The sequence below is a fragment of the Pimephales promelas genome, chromosome 24 (genome assembly GCF_988280905.1).
Source record: "Pimephales promelas chromosome 24, fPimPro1.hap1.1, whole genome shotgun sequence".
Classification (NCBI taxonomy): domain Eukaryota; kingdom Metazoa; phylum Chordata; class Actinopteri; order Cypriniformes; family Leuciscidae; genus Pimephales; species Pimephales promelas.
In genome coordinates, this window is record NC_142792.1 from 4,616,958 (window position 1) to 4,638,691 (window position 21,734).

Sequence of the window (21,734 nt, forward strand, 5' to 3'; positions counted from 1 at the left end):
TTGTTATTATTCGGTCAGACAAATGAATTTTTTTTAGAACATTCTGTGCCCCTTTGGCAAGCCGTGAAGACTTTTGGGAGCTTTATTATTACAGGGTTTTTCCTTAATGTCGCTAATGGTAGTTGGTAACGCTTTGCTTTTCTCCTGCACTGAAATTGCTGTTTTACTAGTTCCTGTTCCGTTCCTCTAATGAGGGTTGGAGACGGTCCTCTCTTTGCCTTTTTTTTTTTCCTTTTCTGGCTCTTCTGTCCTGTCAAAATGACGACCTGTGATTATTCTCGTCTTACCTCAGTTCCTAGCCTTTTACACATAATTGTTTTGATAAAATCTTGATGATTTCTAGAGCTTTACTCATTGTTTTTCTGGTGTGATTAGTGGTATTTGCCAAGCCAAGAGTCACTATTACTATTGCTCACTGTTATTGATTATAACCAAGTATTAAACTATGGTTATTAGGCATCCTGCATGTTTTGTTTTTTTTTAGCTATCAGGTTTAAAAAAAAATATAGCTTCACTGGTAATTTGATGACAATAAAAAATATTTTTTCAAGCATTTTCAGTTAATTCATATTAGTGTTTTACAGTCAATGGGGCAATTGACATTAACCACTCGTTTTCTTCAAATATTTTGATATTCAAATGTCTTATTTGTACATTTTCCATACTTCCCTTCTTACTACTGTGTATATGGCATGAGAGAGAGAAAGTGCTGTTCTTTCTGTGGCTAACACCAGCTTTCTAATTCTAACTCGGCAGAGAAGTCTGTTTGCTTCCCTCTGGGCGTTCAGAACAGAGAGACCATTCTGTTTCCTCCCAATTCCCAGTTATCGGCTCCGTTCGATTTTAATCCCAGGCCTCTGAGACTGGAAGCACTACCACTCACAATCATGTAGAATCCTTTCTGTCATGCTTGTCCAAGGAGCTTATCTCGGAGACTGTTATTCATGCCGAGATCTGGGACTGTATTTTTGTGTTATCTTTGCTTTTGAAGTCTTGGCCTTTTTAGCGACTTCTGAGACTTAGTAATTACTTTTAATGGTTTGAAAAAAAGACCATAACAGAGCACTTGAACTCTTTCTTCTTAACTATTTGTGACTTACTTTTCATTCTGAAACACATTTTTCTGTTGTTCGTTGTTCAGAGGGCTAAAGGGCAGCAACGTCAAACAAAGTGCACAAAACCAAAGGTAAGGTTCAGAAGTTAACACTGGAAACCTTTTATTAGTGTATTATCCTGTAAATATCAGTCAGAGTTTATAGTGGAAGATAATGTTGTTGTTTTAAATAAAACAACAAAATTATCTTCCAATATATACATTAGACAGTAGTAGTGAAAGTAATACAAAAAAGTTAACTTAAAAATGTACTAAATTTACTCATTATATTTACTTTTGATATTTATCAAGCTCCAATTTCAAATGGAATCTTCCTTATTATACATAATCATTTTACTACTAATATTTCAATGTGTTATTTCTACCTGGTTTGTAGAAGGTGAACAATTTGTACATGGAAATAGGATTCCAGTTTTTTTAGACAGACAGGAAACTCGTGGATAGGCATTAATGGCATGCAGATTATTGGGAATCATTTCCTAGTGTTAATTGCAGGGGTTTTGACACATACTGTACCTGTAGAGCTGTGATGCTTGTGTGGGAAATGTGAGTTTGAGCTTCAACTTCATTTGACATGCTTGTTGAAAAAAAAAAAACAGTCTGAACACTGAGGTGGAAAGAGGTTTGGTGTACCTGTGGCAAACATCTTTTACATTACCAGGATTGTGTGTGTGTGGTCTCTTACACGCCTGAGTTAAAACCCATTTAGACGTGAACAAGGGAGCTAGAACTCCTATTGTTAACAGAGGGGCTTTAATAAAACATTTCTTTCCAGAGTTCATGTTTAACACACACACTCTTTGGTTTACTTGCAAAGTAAAAGATCACCATCCATGCCATATATCTATCTATATGTCTCAAGGTGGAGATATCTTTGTCATATTTCAAACCAAAATCACAAGTTGGACATTAAAATAGTATTTATTTATTTTCTCTAAATGCAGGTTGTTGTTTTTTTATATATAACAAGCTTTGTGATATCTACTTGATCATTCTCTGGTGCTAGCATGCTTATAGTTGTCCTTTTCCTTTACTGGTTTCCTCGTGATCACTCCCGTACACAGCCAGGTACGCATTAATCTGTTTATAACAATCATATCTCATTGTAATAAAAAGGTTAGTTATCGTGCGTTCAAAAGACGAAACATGATTTGAAGTACTTAACACTGCCCTAATTAACTAAGAATTACCTTTAACATGGAGATATCATATATGCAATTATATTTTTGTAAAAAAAATTGTGTGTGATCTGAACACACAATTTAATGCGTTTTTTATGTCTTAAAATAAAGCTAAATGTGGAAAGGCATGGAAAGGTGGGATGGAGAGGAAGTAGATTGAGGTCGTGAACTCCAGAGGTCACAGGGTGCCGTGGAGGAGTCACTTCACTCTGGAGGTGTAGGAAAGGCTCTCGTTGTGTCGTTTCACTTCCGTGACCCCAATTATGAGCTTGACAAAAAGGCCTTTCATATCTCACTGAATCCAGAGCGATGACTGACTGAGAATCATGAGACAGCACTTTTTTAGTGTTCAATTTTTCTCCCTTTTTTGGCAGCTCATCAGCATTTTTGAGTCGCATTTGATGGGGATGGGGTTCTGGAAAGGGGTGAGAGAAATGATAATGGTGGAGAAGTAGAATAATTGTGAAAATGATTAGATTAAGTGAGCAAATGAGCTCTCCAGTTGGGACGGAAACCAAAGAATTGAGGTCAGCATTCCTGACAATTATCATAAGAGGAGAGAGAGCGAGAGAGAGAGAGAGAGAGAGAAAAACCAAACAAGCAATCAAGGTATGTAGTGAAAAAAAAGATGGAAATGCTAAGACGGATAAGGGAAGTAGAAAGTACAGGAAAGTGTGGCACTTAGAAGCATTCCAGCTTTGTGCTTTTTAGATGTTTTGTTCTGGTGGCAGTAACTTGAGCAGTTTTGTAAAGCGTGCAGCGCGCTCAAGCAATGGGGCTCAGTGAGCGTCCCCCATCCGCTCAGCTTTATCAAGTCCATATCATTGCCTGTAGCTGAAGGAATTTTGAGGAAAGTGAGGTCTTGGAACAAGGGGGAAAGCAGAGATGCAGAGCCCCAAGTGCTGGATTCCTGAACCCCGAACACACACACACACACACACACAAGCGTTCCTTTGCCATAAGCCACTCAGACAGGGATCTGGTTTCATGGTAAATTTTATTACACATGGATGTAAGGGGCTCCTACAATTAGGGAGGGCTTCTTAACAGGGTCTCGCTTATCCGTCTGCTTGTTAGCCTGCTAGCTCGAACATTTCGTTCTCCCATTTTATGTTCCTTCCCAACCTCCCCTTTCTGCCCCGTGCCCAGTCTCCTCCATTCCAATTCAACCTCTCTAACTCGATCCCATTTCTCCACCGACATCTCTCCTCTCTTCCAGCGCCGGCCACCTTTTCTTTCTTCTTTGCTTTATGGCTCACATATGAGCTGTTAAGTTCGGAGTGTGCCTCCCTGTTCTGTAGCCATCTGGGATCGGCTCTTCAGAACCCCTCTGGCCCTTTGAGGAGATCCGGTTTCCACGAGCGCTCACCCTCACCTCCCTCTTTCCTCACGTACATACACAAACACCTCCCTGCGGACCCCCTCGACATCTCTGAGATTCCTCCCTCCATTGTCCATGTTTTTGAAGGAACGTCTGCGGATTGTGTGACGATTGGATGTTCTGCCAAAGTAAATCCAGGAGGTTTACGGGTTCCTACTAATGTAGGGTACATGATGTCATTGGCTAGATCATGGACAAGGTTCGAAGGCCACACATGGACATTTGTAGCAATTTGTCTCTTCTGCCTCTCTAGTTCTCCCCTCCGGAGCGAGTTTTATCTCCTGGCGGAGGGCCTCTTCCGCTTGGAGAGTGGCAACTGTATAACACCCCTCACCTGTTTTCAAAACAGTGATGTGAGCTTGAACGTTTTTGAAAATCATCTCTGTGTTTTCATTCTTAGTAAATTAGAGGGGGTCAGCCTTAAGGGGAGGCGGAGGGAACTCTGTAAAGTGATGTTTAAGTAACTCTGGCATGTTTTTAGGAAAATTATGGCAGATTTGCAGTATTGCCTCATATATCATTTTATTAACCCTGGGAAGGTTCCTCAGTTTGACTGAATGAAAAATGATACGCTTTTTTTCTTACTGCGGAACCCAAAAGTAGATGTTTTGAAGAATTTTCAAGCTTAAAGCAGCACCTCAAACGTCCTTTTCACCATTTTACAAGGCTCCTGAAATCATTCACTAACTTTGTTTGAGAAAAAGACTGAAATTGAATGGCATAGTTGGACAAAAAAAAATGTAAATGCGCTCAAGTTGTTCCAAACTTGCATGACTTTCTTTTTTCAAAGGAACACAAAAGAGGAAGGGGGCGGTGCTCCAATGTTGTTTTGGACCCCATTGACTTTGTGTATGGGCAAACAATCCTCAAACTACTGTATATTCTTTTGCATTCTGCAGAAGAAAGGAAGTCATGCAGGTTTAGAATGCCATGAGGGTGAGTAAATGTTTTTGGTGAACTGTTCCTTTACACTTGAATCAGTCACAATGTCAGAAACAAGATTGCGCCCCAGTGCACATATACACACACTTGTTCGATTGTACAGACTTATGAGCAAAGATTTCCCCAGTGCAGTTCAATAAACATTTTATGAGTCCCTGCGCCCCACTAAACTCGGTCGGTATCGAAAACCACTTCACTCGTGAGCCGGCAAATAAGCAAATACCTCCTCCCCCTTTCTCTAGTTCTCGCTTTAGCTTTGCAAATGAGTTTCTCTCTCCAGTGGCCATAGTCATCTGTAGGTGCTCTGTGGCCCAGAACCCTGAAATCTTACAGCTTCAAGGCAAAATGTTTGTTTTTAATGTTTATTTTTTAAGGACACATTTCTTTTTTCCGATTTTTTTTTTTTCAGGAGAGGAAATGAACGATGCATGTTCATGCTGGGAAATCCGTGCCTAATGTTAGCGACGTTGGCTGAATAATTTTTCCCTCTCTATCTTGATAACTTACCAGGATTTAAAAGCCGGAGAGCTTAAGCCTGACTTCCCGAACCCTCACCCGAATCCTTCGCACTAACCCGCTGAGCATGTGGAACAAATTGTCTCAAATGGGGTATTTTCCTCCTCGTGAGGTAGTGACAGTTGATCTAAAATGTTGCGTTTTTTTTTTTTTTCTTCCTGGGGCTATAATGGCTTCCCCTCTCTGCATCTCGGCCTCCGGCCATCTCCTCCATGTAGACTGCTGCCTTCTGCGAAAAACTGAGAGGTTGTTGAGTACAGAGTGTCTGAATGCTGCTCAGGTTGTTTGTTCAACATTTCTATTTAACCTCTGACTAAGTGGCTTGTTAACAGGTATAGAACGAGTCGTGCCTACACAAGAACTACTACACATCGTGCCTTGTGGGTATCTTTTTACCGCATGTTTCCGAACCTATAGGAGCACAGAAGGTTTTTTAAAAACTGTTTTTGTCCATTTATTTAGTCAATTTGGTCCAAAATAACATTGTACCCCTTAGACTTTAATTGTATGGAGAACAGAGCCGGACAGTATCGGAGAACATTTACTTGAGTACAGTACTTTAGTACAATTTTGAGGGATCTGTACTTTACTCGAGTACTCATGACTTTACTCAGTACATTTTAGAGGGAAATATTGTACTCTTTACTCCACTACATTTATATCCATAACCGTTAGTACCCGTTACTACTTCTTAAAAAAAAAAAATTGAAAAAGGAAAAATCTCGGAAACCCTCAATTTGTTGTTTCCCTCTCAAACGTGATTGGATTTTACAGGCGCCACTGATTGGGACAGCAATCACCTTCAGCTTTCCACCAATGATTTAGATACGAGACGAAACCATGGAGGAAACAATGGATGAACGCAGCAGGTCCATCCTGGGAATGTGCCCTACCTCACCAGACTATTTCAATTTTCTGAATTTTCAGAAATTTTCTTTAATGTTAAATAAAGCAACATGGTAAAAAGATGAAAATTACTTGGATTTTTCTCCAAGGTATTAACATTAACATTTTTCATAACTCCAATGTGGACATTTCTGTCCATAAATGTAAGCACTGTGGCAGTAGTAATGCAATATTTAGAAAATGTACTCTTGATATTCTAGTACTTCTAAAAACAAGTACTTCAGTAGCTTAATAATCCAGTAGCCATATCACCCTGTAGCACAAGACTGGTTTCCCACTGAAGCTAAGCAGGGCTGAGCCTGGTTACTACCTGGATGGGAGACCTTCTGAGAAGGCCAGGTTGCTGCTGGAAGAGGTGTTAGTGAGGCCAGCAGGGGGTGCTCACCCTGTGGTCTGTGTGGGTCCTAATGCCCCAGTATAGTAATGGGGATACTATACTGTCAAAGAGCACCGTCCTTCGGATGAGACGTTAAACCGAGGTCCTGACTCTCTGTGGTCATTAAAAATCCCAGGATGTCTTTCGAAAGAGTAGGGGTGTAACCCCGGCATCCTGGCCATATTTGCCCAGTGGCCTCTCTCCATCATGGCCTCCTAATCATCCCCATATATACCAATTGGCTTCATCACTGTCTCCTCTCTGCCAGTAAGCTGGTGTGTGGTGGGCGTTCTGGCACACTATGGCTGCCGTCGCATCATCCAGGTGGATGCTGCACATTGGTGGTGGTTGAGGAGATCCCCCCCTTCTATGTGAAGCGCTTTGAGTGTCCAGAAAAGCGCTATATAAATGTAATGAATTATTATTATTATTACTTTTACTTAAGTAGACATCTGACTGAAGTACTATTACTTGCACTTGAGTAAAGTTTAGCTAGGGGTATCTATACTTTTACTCAAGTAATAAATCTGTGTACTCTGTCCACCTCTGATGGAGAAAAAATAAAACAGGTATTATTTTAAAAAATATATTTTTCGTTCCACATAAAGTCATACAGGTTTGGAACAACATGAGGGGAGATAAATTATGACATCGTTTTTATTTTAGGGTGAACTGTCCCTTTAAGACAGTTTTTCTCCTCCAGGTTACTTGCGTTGACATAATTCTGACCCAGACGTTCACACACGGCTGCCTGGTGGTCGGTTAACGTTATGTTTATTACTGTAACAGAGGAGGAAGATGGGAGAGAAAAATTGGGGGTGCGGGAGATGGAGGGAAGAGGGTGAGAAAACCAAACAGAAGGAGCCCAACCATCACATTTTGGTCAGGGAGCAGCCGGGAAACAAGCTGAAGAATCCGGAAGGCCAGGGTGTGGGTCCACTCTCATTCGAATATAATGTCTTATTGATACATTTCATGGCTTATTCTCTTTGCCGTGTGGTGGTGGAGTCAGTTGTATTGGTCGGCTTCCCAAAAGTAATCATGTTCATTTTTCTTTATTTCTGCAATAGATTTATTTAACAAAAACTGGGGATGATGCCCGATAACTCAGTTTGGGTGTAGTTATTTTGTCATAATTGACATAATGTTCCTAATGTTTATTTCTTATGTAAAACCAGTGAAATTTTGAAAAATGTTTACGCTGCTCTTTTGCATTCAATGGAAGCAATATTGAGACCACATAGCAATGTGTTAAAAGCCACTCTGAATACCCTAGCAACTGCATAGCAAAGTTTTTAAAAAACAACTGCTTCCTTGGCAACTTCCAAAATATTAACTACCATACACATTTAAAAGTGATCCAAACAACTTGCGTGCTAAATTCCAAGTGATTTGAAGCCATGTGTTTGATAGATTTTGTGGGAGTAAGATAGCAAAAGTGACTGATTTGCCATCTGTCCCAAATGTCATTCACATTTTGCAAATATTCGGTTGTGAGAAGATCAGTGATGAAGTTGGTTGGTGCATGTCTCGTAATCACGTGTTACTCTCCGAATTTGGAAAATGATGCCAGATTTTTATTTGTTGGCAAACTTTTTTTAATTGGTAAATTGTACCAATTGGTTAATACAAACTTTAAAGGTATTGTCTGTTAGTGTTGCATGCGGGAATCAAACTTATGTCGTCCACGTGAGTTCCACAGCTCAATGTGTCAGAGCCTGTACGCTCAACCTCATCTCCAATAAATTAGTGCATTTCTAATCTAAGAAGTGAGCAGACATGGAAACCTCGGGGCGCTTGTTAAAACTGTACTTGGTTTGAGCAAGTTGAGGCTTGAATCTCTCCTGGATCAAGCAGGGAGGTGAGTGTGCTGTGCGTATGTGTTTATATTTGAGAGAAACTGGTGTTTTGTTCTCTATTCTCTACATCTCGGATCTTCTCTCACCGTCTCTGTTATTGCTTTTTCACACCCTTCTCCTCTGGGTTTAAAAGATCTCCGTCGCTCGCTTTTTTCCTCCTCACTCAAATCCATTCCAGCTGAAACTTGCGTGAATACTCTGTGATCTCCCTCTCGCTGTAGGGCTCGAAGTAATACTCTGTCTATCAAAAGGAATATCAGAATCACTTCTTATAATGCTTGTAATTGAATTCATACAGATAAAATTTCCACTCGTAACAGCATGAGCTGAGATGGAGATTTGATAACTCAAGCCGCAAGACTACCAGGCTTAGAGTCAGAACGGGTTCATTTCTAAATAATGTACGTGTGTGTTTTGGCAGTTGTTAACAATGAGCTTTGTCTTCTACAGACTCAGAACCGCATGAAGTTAATGGCTGATAACTACGAGGATGACCACCTCAAGGCCTCCAAATCTGACCAGACCAATCATAAACCCTCTCCAGATCAGGTGAGCCAATCAGAGCATGAGTGCACCATCTTTTTTTAACCTTTACTAACTCAATTAGGTTTACTTTTACTATTGATTATACTTGGGGTCTGTGATTTATATGTTTAAATGTTGTTGGTTTTTTTTTTATTATTATTATTTCAAATTTTTAGAATGAATGTTAAAAATATGTATTTCTCAAAGCCTCTCTCTCACTGATATCTGATTTCTCCCTAAAGGCCCTATCCTGATTTATAAAAAAGGCAATTATAACCAAACAAAAACAACAGGAAATTACATATTTCATGTTTAATAAGGCACTGCATCCTCAGCTCCAATGTGTGTATTATTTCACATAGGGTCACCATGAAAAAGCTCACGTTTTCTCATTCATGAATGTGCGGGCACACACATCCCTGAGTGTTTTTCTTGGAAGAGTTCAGGCACACAGGATGATTCTGGAAGATTTAACTGGCTTTGTTCTTTGTTGCTTTAAAACGTTGAATTCCTTTCGCCTTAAGCCTCTCTCCTCTGGATGGCTGTCCAACAGGAATTAGTTCATAAGGAGAGAAAGAGGAAAGAATTGACATGATAAAGGATGAATAGAGAGTGAAATTCAAAGAGAAAGGACAGCCTGTTGCATTCTTCAGTCCCAGCTCTCCCAGGAAGCACAAATCCTACTGGTTGTTATGACATGACTTGATGCGCTAAACGCAGTGTGTCATACCTGTCCATGGACTCCTGAAGTAATCTAGTTCAAGTGCTACATCCTAATTCACATGCTGAAAGAAACCTATCAATCAACAACACAACACAACACAACACGGTATTCCCAACCACGTATGCGTGCACTGCCGGAGCCAATTGGATCTACGTCTACACACAGATGCACACTCAATCTCCCACGCACACACAGAAATTGGCTATAAAGCTATCCCAGGGTCTCTCCCCCATTACAAACCCTTTTCATTGTCTTTCCCAATTGCCAAGAAAACACTTAGCTCACATTTTCCTGTGATCTTCATTTCTCACTTACATATTTCCAATTCAAATATGAACACCCTCACACATCAACACCTGAGCCCATTCCAAACCTCCCCAATCGCACTGTTATCACCTAAACATGCCGACTGCAGAGCTGGGACCGACAGGGACCTCAGACGGCAGGTATTTTCCACAGCCATCCAGGAAAGATGGGGTAGAGGCCATGTGTGTTACTCATTTTGAGCTCATACTGCTATGGTTTCAGTTCCTGTTGGAGCATAGCTGCCTTTTTTTTTTTTTTTTGAGAAGGGGAAGGGGGGGTTCAGTTAAATGGCTAACTAATCACCCTTAACCCTCTGTTGAGAGATGGAGAAATTAATGGCATAGTGGCGTCATCAAAAAGATTGAGACATTCATTCAACATGTAAAATAGTGTAGACTGATCCTCACTGAGTGTTTGACAATGGGCATGCATTTTCAGTGCAATACATGACCTGCTCTCACCCACTAATAACTTCTTTCTTTAATCCCATGCTGCCTTGGATTAAACCTGCACTCATTTTCCACCAATAGGACGATGAGGAGGGCATTTGGGCATAGCCAATCATGTGCCCTCTCCCAGCCATTTTGTTCAGAAGGGTGAGAAATGTATAAATGGGGAATGATGCTCTTCTTCTGTATTTCATCATGTGTTAACTGTCTTTCCACTTTCCAGTTCATCCTTTCATACTTTATTTCCCTCTCTTTGTTTTCACGTTTTGTGATTTCATTGTTTTTGTGATTTTGATGTGTATATATTAATGATTTTTTCAACTCGTTGGCCACTACCTAAAAATTGGTCACAGCCTAGGTCTGTTCTGATTTGTTCCTGGGCTTTATTTTTAAAAGTGTTATTGCAGAAGTTTGTTTTTTATTGATTATTAAATTATTTTTTTCTTGCTGTTCAGGACCAAATCCGAACAAACCTGGGTTTTGTTTTTGCAAAATTTGCATATTTGCCATCTACTGCTATGTTGATAAATGTACAAATTGTCAGGCCAATGGCAATATATAGCATTTAAATGTTCGATTTTTAAGGACATTTTAGCTTTGGTTGATGAACCGTTTTGGTCCTATGACAGGTCCTGAAACAAAACCTGCTTTATATAGTGTTTTTATGAATAAATCAATGTAGCTTAAGCCCTTTAAATTGATTTTTATAAATGTCTCGAGCATCTATTGAACTGGCGTATCCTTTCCCATCCCTTGTCGAACATCTATTCAGGATTTCTGTCACGCAGACAGTTGAGTTCTTCCCTCCACCTTTATTATTTTACACACACAGCCAAGGAACAAATCGACCCGTCTGCCTTTTGACTGCTGTGGTCTTTTCCCTCCAAAAAAACAACAACATTCTCATATTTGCCTCCACACTGACAGCTTTGATGGATGGTTTTGAGGAAACAGATAGACTGTGGAATACATATGATCTGCACATGTTTAATCCATAGGACACATGCGCAACCGTTCGCGCTCTCCCACCTATGCCCGTGGTGATGCTAAATGCCATGTGGCGTTTTGACTGTAATTAATTTGCAGGTTGCTCCCTGTCGATGCAGCCTGCAGATAACACGTCCGTCGCATGAACAGTCGCATGCGTTAAAGCCCATATACTGCGAGAGCAATTAGGCGTTGCAGAGCGCTGGAGAACAGAGTGGAATTGTGTGTGCTGTGAGCCGAGTGTCTCGGCAGTGTGAAGGGAGGTTTTTTTAATCTGAACAGCTGCCCACATACACTGTGTCCTATTTCAGGCAACTAATGGGCCCCTTTCGCTAATGTTTTTGCTTCATTCGCAGTTCTTTATATGTGAACCCCTAAGCTGTTCGCCCAACATTTTGAGGAAGAATTCAGATCCACTACACCCACTGTGGCAAACCTACTTGTAACCGTAACATTAAAGTCGCTCTTTGTGTATCATATGACCATGTAAAACTTGTAATGGCATTTAGCGGGGCAGATCAAGACCCCCAGGCCCCTGAATGTATTAAGGCTCACATAAAGGGCAGCCGTGTTCTCCGAACCGTGTTCTCAGGGCAAGGTAGGGGGAACAGCAGTCGTACGTACAAGTGCATGATTAGAGGGTAATAATCTCAACATGACTCTGATCTCCTTCATGTCGAATTGTGGGTGGTCGAGGCCTATTTAATTGCTCGGAGTTTGGCACGATAACCCACCGCAACCCTGAAATCGCTGTCGGCTATGATGAAATGCAGTCCGTTTTAACCTGACTGTGTGGTGCATCACTAGGTGTATTTACAGATGCTCTCTGGCCCTTGACTCTGTTTTGTGTTGTTGTTGTTGTTCTTTAGGGGTTCACATTTTCTCCTGCGGCTGGCGGTTGTTTGTTGATAATTGATGCGTGTCTGCTTTTCTTGTCCTCTTCCATCATCGCAGTGTCATTGTGTGATGATGCGTGTGGTTTTTTCGGAGCTCTGGAGTTCTGGAAATTGACCCCCAAGAGTGAAGGAGCTTGAAAATTTCAGAACTCTCACAGTTACGCTAACAGAATATTTGTAAGCTCTGCTTTCAGGTAAATGTCAAGATGAGCTGAGCTTCAAATGTCAGAAGGACTTGACAGATCATCAAACCCTTTGTAGTAACTTGTTTGTTTGAATTCCTTTTGAAAAAGTTTGTTTCTCAGTTTTAGCCTAGACATCTGCAAGAAGTGGGGAAAGAGTGATGTCCACCACAAACTTGACTGTATCATTTCGTTTCCTCTGCAACTGGAATGACCAGACCCAGATGGGAGATGTCCTTGTAAGCGAAAACAGTTGTTTCCAACCTTCCAAAACAGGTCAAATCCACCAAATCGTGTACAACACAGCATGATGTCAGAGCAGAAAAGTAATGAAGACTCCATTGTTGTCACCTCTATTAGACGACCTTAGACATTACTAAACGTTTGGATGGTGCAATTCCATGGAAAACTGCGAAACTGAGTTTGGCATTCACTCGCATATTCCAGGGGTCAGTGGGTACCCGTCCCGCTGGAGCAACTAAGGTGTAACCTCTTCTGAACCCGTCCCATGAGCGCAACCACCCACCATTTGCCCACATTATTAAAACGGTCCCGCCCCTCAATGAGAGAACAGAGACCTTGTTGCTGCCTTGGATTTTTTTTTTCTTTCGGCTCAAAAATGGTTCAGTGGTCAGAGGAGGAAAATTTCAACAGCTCTGTTTTAGTCATTAATATGAGCCCAAAATGCATGTTTGCTTTCTTATTTTCCTTTTGTACTTGCATTGTTTATTCCAGCTTGACTTTTTTCTTTCTGTCAGTTCCAACTGACTCCAGTCCAAATATTTATAATTAGATTAAAATGGGAAACATGTGGCGGCGAGGGAAGTTGCAGGGGGTCGTTGTTGAAACCTTCCCACCTCCATATGATTTCAATATAAAACTGGCCTCTGGCTCCATGCGCCTGGTGCAGACAGGAGGGTAGACAGTGGTGGGGCCCTGGCTCAGTCTGGGGGACTTCGCTTGGCAGAGCACAAACTTGGGGTTTCTGCGGAGCCCCTGAACCATGCTGCCCTACTTCCTGTACCATGAAACTGAGATCTACATCCCTAGAACAGAAGAGAGTCACTGTACCCCAAACGGCTCAATCAGCCGCTCTCCGAGTGGAATCACTTCTCCGTTTGTCAGAGTAAGAGCATGCCATAGGAAATGAGGAAATAAGGTGTCATTGGAAACATACCCAAGGGGTCAGAGGTCGTTTGACGGATGGCCGTTGCTCGCAGAGCCTCTGGAGAGGCCAGTCGAGTGAAATGACTCTTAGCCAATCAAGCGTGCGACAGATTTCAACCAGTTGGTCCCACCAGCGCGTATGCGGCGGGTTTTATCTGACCCCGTAATCGGAGCCCCTCGCTCGGCTTGATGAGAGACCGATGACTGCCCTTGAAGACGAGATGAATGGTTCCGCAGCGGCTACATTTGAATCGGCCAATCCGAAGAGTGTTGAGATGGCAGCATCTAAGTGTTGAGATGATGTCATGAAGGATGAGCTCACCTATAAGAACTCATATAGGAGTGTGTTGAATCTCTCCTCTGTCAAGGCTTTTGGCTGAACGTTCTCCTCTGGATCCTGAGAGAGACTCTGCTCAACATCAACTGGATAGGCGATGACTTCCCCCGCCACCTCTGTTTTTCACGGAGTATGTCAATATATGTATTTTCCTGAGAGGAATTCTGCGCTGGCTCGGATTGAGATGGTACGTGTTTGGGGAGGTTAAGTTCGTCGTGTCAGAAGTTATCTCAACATGTTCAGTTTCTCACGATTTCCAGTCCAGCTATATATAGTCCTGAATTGTGAAATCTCTCTGCCTTTTGGCGCAACGTTTGCTCCTTTTTGAAGATATGAAGGTGCCACTTTTGATGTACTCTCTTGCCCTCTCTCCCTCGTTCTTAATGTTCCCTCTCTTCTCGCTCTCTCTCTCAGGCATAACTTTTCTTTTTTGGGCAGTTTTGTTTGCCCAGTCTTGCTTCACTGCCTAACTGTCCTGCTTTTTAAGGCCTCAGCAAACCACACGTCTTGGCCTGCTCTCCCAGGATGCATCACTCAAGAAAAATACATTTTAATGCTGCATCCATGTTTCTGGTTTCCCTCTTGGAACTAGGAAATCCAAGGACATACTAGCCTGCTGGGTTCTGCTTGCCTGGTCTATGTCAGAGGGTAAACTGGGAAAATAGACTAAAGATGTCAATCAAAGCACAGCATTTCTAATGAATGCTGAATGATGAAAAAACTTTTTGGTTTTGTTTTTGCCCCAGCATTGCATCAGTTATCTTCTCAGTGTTTTGAAGTGGAGTTTAGGCTGTCATTAATGATAAAAGTATGGATTTCTGTTGTTGACCTCAGAATTACCAAATGGCTGAACAATCCTATCAAAACAAATAATTGCACGACTCCTCCCTCCTCAAACTTGCTGAACCCAGCATGGCCACAATTTCTGCGCAAGCTGCTGAAACAGTAAAGTTCGAGGCTCATTGTGGTGGGGATTATGTGGTTGGAACGTTTTGGCCCCCTGGTCCAGAGCGCCATTTCTGGATGTGTTAACGGGCGGACGTGGAAGCCCTACCCTGGGCGTTGCGCCGATCGCCTTCCCTCTCCAGGTTAGGAGGGGAAAGTGCTCGTAATATTATTTATTAATGGCCCGTGACTGTGAGCCGTGGAAAATCCTCAAGACTTTAGACTGTCTTCTAACTGATAATGCATTTGTCTCCACTCCAGTGAAACACTGAAAGAAATGGTTATTGCAGGGAGATTGTTAACCATGCTCATCTGGAAAAATCAATGCATCTGGAACTGGTGCTATATTTGTTATGCGATATTTCCCTGGGATTTATCACTGGAAACGTGTTGATGTGTTCACTTCCAGATTGTTCTTGTTTTTATTAGTGGTGCTTAGACATGTTGCGTCCTAATCTCCGCCGGCTAAATGTTAGCTTCGTACTGCTAATAAACTCCCTGCGGCATGTCAATAGGCCTTAATGCTTTCCAGAGCTGTGGATGGGGGGCCTGGAGCAGGTTGAGCCCTCTGGCCCCCTGCAGCCACCGCTGGTCTGATTTAAGGCTGATAGGAAAGAGCTGGCTCAGATTCTGCACCCTGCCTAAGCTGTCCAACAACCACCTTAAATCTCTCAGTTCATTTAGCACTTAACCAGCCGTGGACGGAATGAGCGCTGGAGACCGGACGCGTGGAAACTGCATCGTTGCTCTCTCTCCTTCTTTGCTGCTGCTTCTTCTTTGTCTCTTCCCCCACCTAACCCTTGGTTCAGTCTGTTTCCGTTTACCTAGCTCTCCAATTAAGCCTAAAATCGAGGGGCCTAGAACTACCTCTATTATAAGTCAATAAAAAGGGAAGCCTGCTATGTGTGGTTCACACTTAAAAGGGGTGTTATAGGTTAACATAAGACACATGATATGTGTGTCTTATGTGTGACACAAGTGTATGTGTAAACCACATAAATGCCATACTATGATTTTCTTTCATAACAAAAAATATTGATATTGTAATATTGAACAATTTAGCTTTGATACATCACATATTTTTTAAAGTATTATTTTTTTGTCTGTGTGTTTTTATTTAAAGTAGGTAATGGTGCATGGTAATATTTAAAATTAATGCTAAACAGAATATTTTCTAATATATTGCAACTTAAATTCTAATGTAATTATGATATATACCATTACCGATGTAGATACCAATGAGCCTATGTGAAAGTGTGTCATTTTTTCTATTTGAACAAGAGCTGTTGACACACTTCCTCCACACTTAAATTATTCCTGTCTCCGAGGACCAGGTGTGATAGCAGAGGATTGTGTATTTCATACATTCAGTCTGTTAGAGCCATCTCTACCAACTCTGCACCCTTGAACCCACCAAGAGCCCCATTCTCAGCCTCTCTGTTTCCTCTGCCCCCTGTCTTTACATGCGTAGCGGCGTAAGTCTTCTGGTGTTGAGTGCTACACAGGGGAAACACTTTGACCTCAGGATGTGGTTCTCCTTAGATCTCTCCATCCACAGCTGTTCTCAAAACTCTTTTTGGCCTCTTGTGGTGCACTGACAGCAACACAAGAGCTATCCTAAAAGTTCGGGGTGTTTGTACTACAAAACTGCTCCAAGTCAATTATAATACCTGGAGCAAGTTATCTGTCAGCATTCCCGTTTGTCATAATGGCAGTCGCTCGGCTATCCAGGCAAAGGAGAGAAGTTGGCGACAAAGCAACAAACAACTAAAATAATACAAATAGCTGAAAGCTTTTTAAGACCTCAGATGAAGTATGCCATTAAAAGAAACAGACTCAAGTCAAAGGTCTTCCCTGCATCGTAAGGTTAAACTTAAATGTGACACGTTTATAGTGTTGATTTAAATCTTCCGTTCATGATTTTCTGAGCTCCTTCTTGTTATGTTTAGATCTGGCTTTAAGTCATTAACTCGTCTGGTTTGCCCTCACAGTGGGGTAGATGTTCTGGAGCTTTGCTACATGTTCACCCCTTCCTCTGCTTTCTCTTCTACACACCCGGGTAATGATGCCCCTCAACCTCGGTTTGAAGAGGTCAGGACCTTCTTTCACCCCAACACCCCTCACCTTCAGGGTGACGACCCCAATGGTCACTCATGGAGTGAAACTACAACCCACACGACAGCTTTACTTCCCTTTTCCAGAGGCTAATTTCTTCTTGGCAGTTTTTAAGTCTTTTTGTGCTCATTACGGCTGTGGATATACACACACACGCACAAATACACAATGAATGGAATGCTGTCCCTAGACTGCAGCCTTCATGGTCTGTTTAAATGGCGCTATGATGGTGACACTGGGCCTTACTTGGTGTAAAAATTCCCTCCGTCTTTCTCCAGAGTCAACAGTAACCTGCCCTGGCTTTGTGTCCTCCTTTCCCCCACCCTGTGCATTGGCATTGACTGGGATTTGACTGAGTGAGAGCTTTGGCATGTAAGTCAACAGTCATAAACCCCCCCACTGGTATAAATCTAATGGCATTTATATAAAAACCTGCGTAAATAGGTGACGAGGCACTAAGTTCATAAAAAGCTGCAGCAACAGAGTCCTGACATGCATAAATCTTGCATCTCTTAAAACATTAGTGCTGTGTTAATATTGTACCACGCCAGAGAGAAAAAGTCATTGTAGGACCTTTTTGGTAACCAACTTCAATCTAAAAAAAATGTGTGTGTTACATAATTTTAAATCTAATTACATTTTCGGTTTTCTTATTAATAAACTATATATATATATATTTCAATTCGTGTGTGTGATAGAGGCAAGCCAAGTGACTATTCTGTAATGCATGAGCAAATTATGGATTTATAAGACTGTGGTTTGTGTGTGTGCGTGTGTGAATGCAGGGGTATATTGAGAGTTGTGGATGGAGGTAGTGCGGTCAGTCGCTTATGAAATGACAGTATGGAAAGACAGACCAACTCACCTGCTCTTAATCTGCCATCCGAATCTGCTCTCCGCGCTCGGATTACATATGTTTCTGTCTGTGCTCTTTGGGGAGGTATGCGTGCATGTCTTCGCCCCCTTACCCTTTATTTGACAGTCATTATTCTCTCATGTCAGTGTTTTTTTTGCATGCCGTGGAGGTGATTTGTCTCTTTCTTGAAAAGCACTTTACGACGGCAGGCCCACCGGCCTTGTCAGTGTCTTGCAGGTTTGAAGCTTTGCAGTCCCTCCTTATCTTTATCCCCTTAACACTCATGGACGCGTAGCGCAGTGAGACTGAAAGAGGATAGCCCAATAAAACTCTCAGCCACGGGAAAGGATGTACGCCAGGGCCTGGCTACTGTGAGAAAGGCTTGTGATCCGCAGAGATCCTCCCCCACCAGGAGCGAGCTGTTCCCGAGCTGGGCTTCGAGGCCGCGTCAGTGGCTTCCTGTGCCGCCGGGCCTCCGGAGTCTTTGAGGAAGGAGCCAGTGGCTCGTCTCTGATGGACCGCCTGACTGACAGCATTGATCCAGTCTCCTGCCTCTCAGTGTGGGTATCGAATGGCGCCCGATGAGCTGATAGGTGATAAATGAGAGAGGGAGAATGTGAAGTAGGCCGGTCATTGTTGAGGGGTCTGACTTCTCTTTCCCCCTGGTCTTATTGAGGAGGGGTTCTCGAGCTATGAGAGTGCCAGGTAGGAGCAGAAATGCAACACACCACACAGCATCTGGTGAAGACAGCTTCTTTTAGAGGAGACGTAATGAAAGAGAGCAGATGGACAGATTCCTCTGTGAACCTTTTCCGAAGTCTTTTGGCAGGAGCTGGCGTGTGAGGTTCAAGAAGGTGATGTTTGTAGCTGAGGTGATCAATGTTGCAAAGAACAAGAGCACCGCCAAAGTCCTTTGTGGTCAGCACCCCCAATCTATTGGTATTTTTGTCCTTGTAGGTTCAGTGGAGGGTCCCAGGAGACCAGCTTTTTGTTAGAGGACCCACTTAGCATTGTTCTGATTAGGAACCTGGGCATGGGCAAAATCAACTACACTACATATATGACAGTACAATTAGTTTTGATGGGAAAATGTACCCCCGAAATTTGAAGCTAAATAGCCAATGTATGAACAATTAGATATCTGACAGAAGTCAGAGAGTGGATTATAATTTGGATATAAAGCAAACAATATGTCTGCCTTGACTTCTAAAGCCACTTAAGCTGTATTCAGTGATTTCATCCTCCACCATAATGCAATGGCTTTGAATTATCCTAATTGGGGGCTTTCAGCTAATATTAATATATGTGATTAATTAGGTTGCAGAAATTAATTGGCAAACCTTTTGGAGAATTTTAAGAGCTGTTGAAAAGATTATTTTTCCCCGAGACGTCAGGCAAGGCATGATGGGTAAACAGTCTTCCATCCATCGTGTGTGTCCAAAGCAAGACGAGACAAATGGCGCTTTGAGTGGAAAATTCCCCTGTTGTAAATCTGTCACCTGGGCATGATATTTGTTTCTGTTATTGTTGCATTATTTATGATCTCAGTCTACCCACATGACTTAAAAAAAATTTAAACAGCAACCCGGCACAAGCCAAACAGTTATGACAGCACCCAGTTGACAGAAAACATCACCAGCTACGACAAGACGGATGTTAGCGCTGTGCTAACTAGCACTGGGCTAACTGTGACCATCCTGAACTTACCCTTCGCATTTCTTGACTAAACTAACATGATTACAGAGGATCATGCGGGACACTCTGTGAGGTTTTCAGGACCGTTTATCAGCATTCTGTCACCAGAGAGGTATTGACCAGAGGGTGATGGATAGCGCCATGTTTGGGCATTTGTCTAAGGCCAAGAACCAGAGTCCATTCATGTATTTTTCATAGCAGATGGGAAGGAAGAGAGGGGAATAAATGTCAAATCCCATCATTGGTTGGGCATTTTAAAAGCTTATTAGCGCACAGCATGCTTTCAGTCAACCATGTACGTAGCAAGTCTCTGTGTAATGGTGTGTGTGCACGTTTATGTGGCACCATTGCTAAGGCCGGGTTTATTTTAACTCAGCTGTTTTTCCGAGCATATCCACCCAGCCGTTCTGTCACAGCGGTTTGGAGGGCTTCTATCAGACCGCCTTTTTAAGGCCTCGTCCCTCTTTTTGTGGCTGCCAGTCAATCCGGAGGCCCCATATATCCTCCAGCAGCGGCGCTTGGCTGAGATACAAGACCTGACAGAGATGCGGAAGGAGGTATCGCCCCTTACAGCTGTTTCAGATCCGGCTCTGATACAAAAGACTCCGCTATTGGTCTGCCGTGTGTCACGTAGATAAATGTAGACTTTTTTTGTCACAGCTGATTCAACAGATGAATTCCTGCCCTATTATTCATTCACCATGAGGCAGAGGTTTGAATTTTGGCACCCAAATGTGCTTTCGTAGGTCTTGGATACGGGGCCGGGCTAGACCGTAGACTAACGAGAGCATGATGTAGGTCTCTGTGCGTCTGCTACACCGGTTCTTTGCAGAGACCCAGTTTGCGCCGTCTAATTGTTTCCAGAATCGGGGAGAACCGTCGGCCCATTTTAGACATTCATTCCTCCATTCCTTGACTCTCTCATCCTCTCTTTCTCTCTCATAAGCTCTTCAACCTTGGTCTTCCTCCACCTTCCTACATCTCGTTCTTTCAAAGTTTTGTTTGATCGCACTCTGCGGCCATGGTCCGCCCAAGAGAGCCTTCATTGCCAACGAAAACACAAAAACAATCTGCCCTGGAAAGATACAGATGGGGTTAATAAGAATTAATAAAGTGTGGGGACACAAATGTTCTTGCAAGCTCAGACCAAAGCAGACTCTCTCCCTGTCTTTTCTTACATCTCTCTCATCACTCACTCTTTCTTTTTAGCCTCTGTTTCCTCTCTCCGCTACTTGACAATCAGGTAACTGTATTTGCTTTCTGCTATTGAGCGATGAGGAGTGATCGCAGAGCTCCCTGAGCTCCACTATGTTCTCGGTCCTCTTTGAGAGGGTATTTATTTGGGAACATTTCAATAGATCTTCTGCTGTCTTGTTCTGTACTGTAGGATTTCGAAAAACATTGCACACTTCTCCCATCCTAGAATTTATGGGTCCACCATTGCAGCCCAAAACCAGCTTATGTAACATCTTGGTTCATACAAGACAATTTGACCAGGAAAGGAAAAGGCCGGCCTTAGATTGAGACCTGTCCTTTCATTCAATCTACTCAGCTTTGCATTATTGTGCATTGTATATTCCCATTGATAATGGTGAACAACACTTAGGGAGCAGTTGTGTTTTTCAATTTTACAGTATTGTTCAATGCATTAGATTTCATGAGCTAACAATGAACAGTATTTATTAATCTAGGTTAATATGTATCTATTTTTTAAACTATGCTATAATTAATTAAACATCTTACTCAAAGCACTGCAGTGATAATTCATGGATCACCTCTTGCCAGGTTTGAACCTTTCAGTTCCAGTTTAGGCAATGGCATGCAAAGGAAAGAATACGGCTATCGGCACTCGTTCACACTCACACACAAACCGCATGTTGCTATTTATCACATTTCTAGACTGACGTTAAAACAAATGTGATGGATCAATCTTGTATTGTCCCAGAATTCTTTGTTGAAGCCAGTGAGATACACACATGACACAGAGACGTATGGTTTTTGGATTTCCTCCCACACAAGTGCATTTATTATTTTGATGGATACGGAAAAGCCGTGTGAGTGTCTGCTGTGTGTATAGAGATGTTGTGTAAAGACCGGGCATCTGTCGGCAGTGGTCCAGGTAACTGAGATTGTTTGTCTGTGTTCCTGGAATGGGAATGTTTCTCCTGACACATTTTTATTATAGCACTGTTCTCATTGTGATTCATGTGTTTCAGCTGTGGTCTGTCATCCATAATCGTCCGCAACCTTTCACTGAATATTGCTCTTTATCCCC

At 42.3% G+C, this 21,734-nt stretch overlaps 1 protein-coding gene across 15 annotated transcripts in view; it reads left to right on the forward strand.

Annotated features, from left to right (window-relative positions):
- Positions 1 to 21,734, forward strand: part of erc1b (ELKS/RAB6-interacting/CAST family member 1b) — a 184,032-nt gene that overhangs the window by 140,682 nt on the left and 21,616 nt on the right. For 11 of the 15 annotated variants that reach the window (XM_039667650.2, XM_089127191.1, XM_039667651.2 and 8 more), the window contains one exon: positions 8,726 to 8,824. In XM_039667650.2, coding sequence (XP_039523584.2) covers positions 8,726 to 8,824 — 99 coding nt within the window. Of the gene's footprint in view, positions 1 to 8,725; positions 8,825 to 10,360; positions 10,427 to 21,734 lie in introns of all 15 variants that reach the window. The other 4 variants (XM_039667657.2, XM_089127195.1, XM_039667658.2 and 1 more) reach the window with 1 other exon arrangement.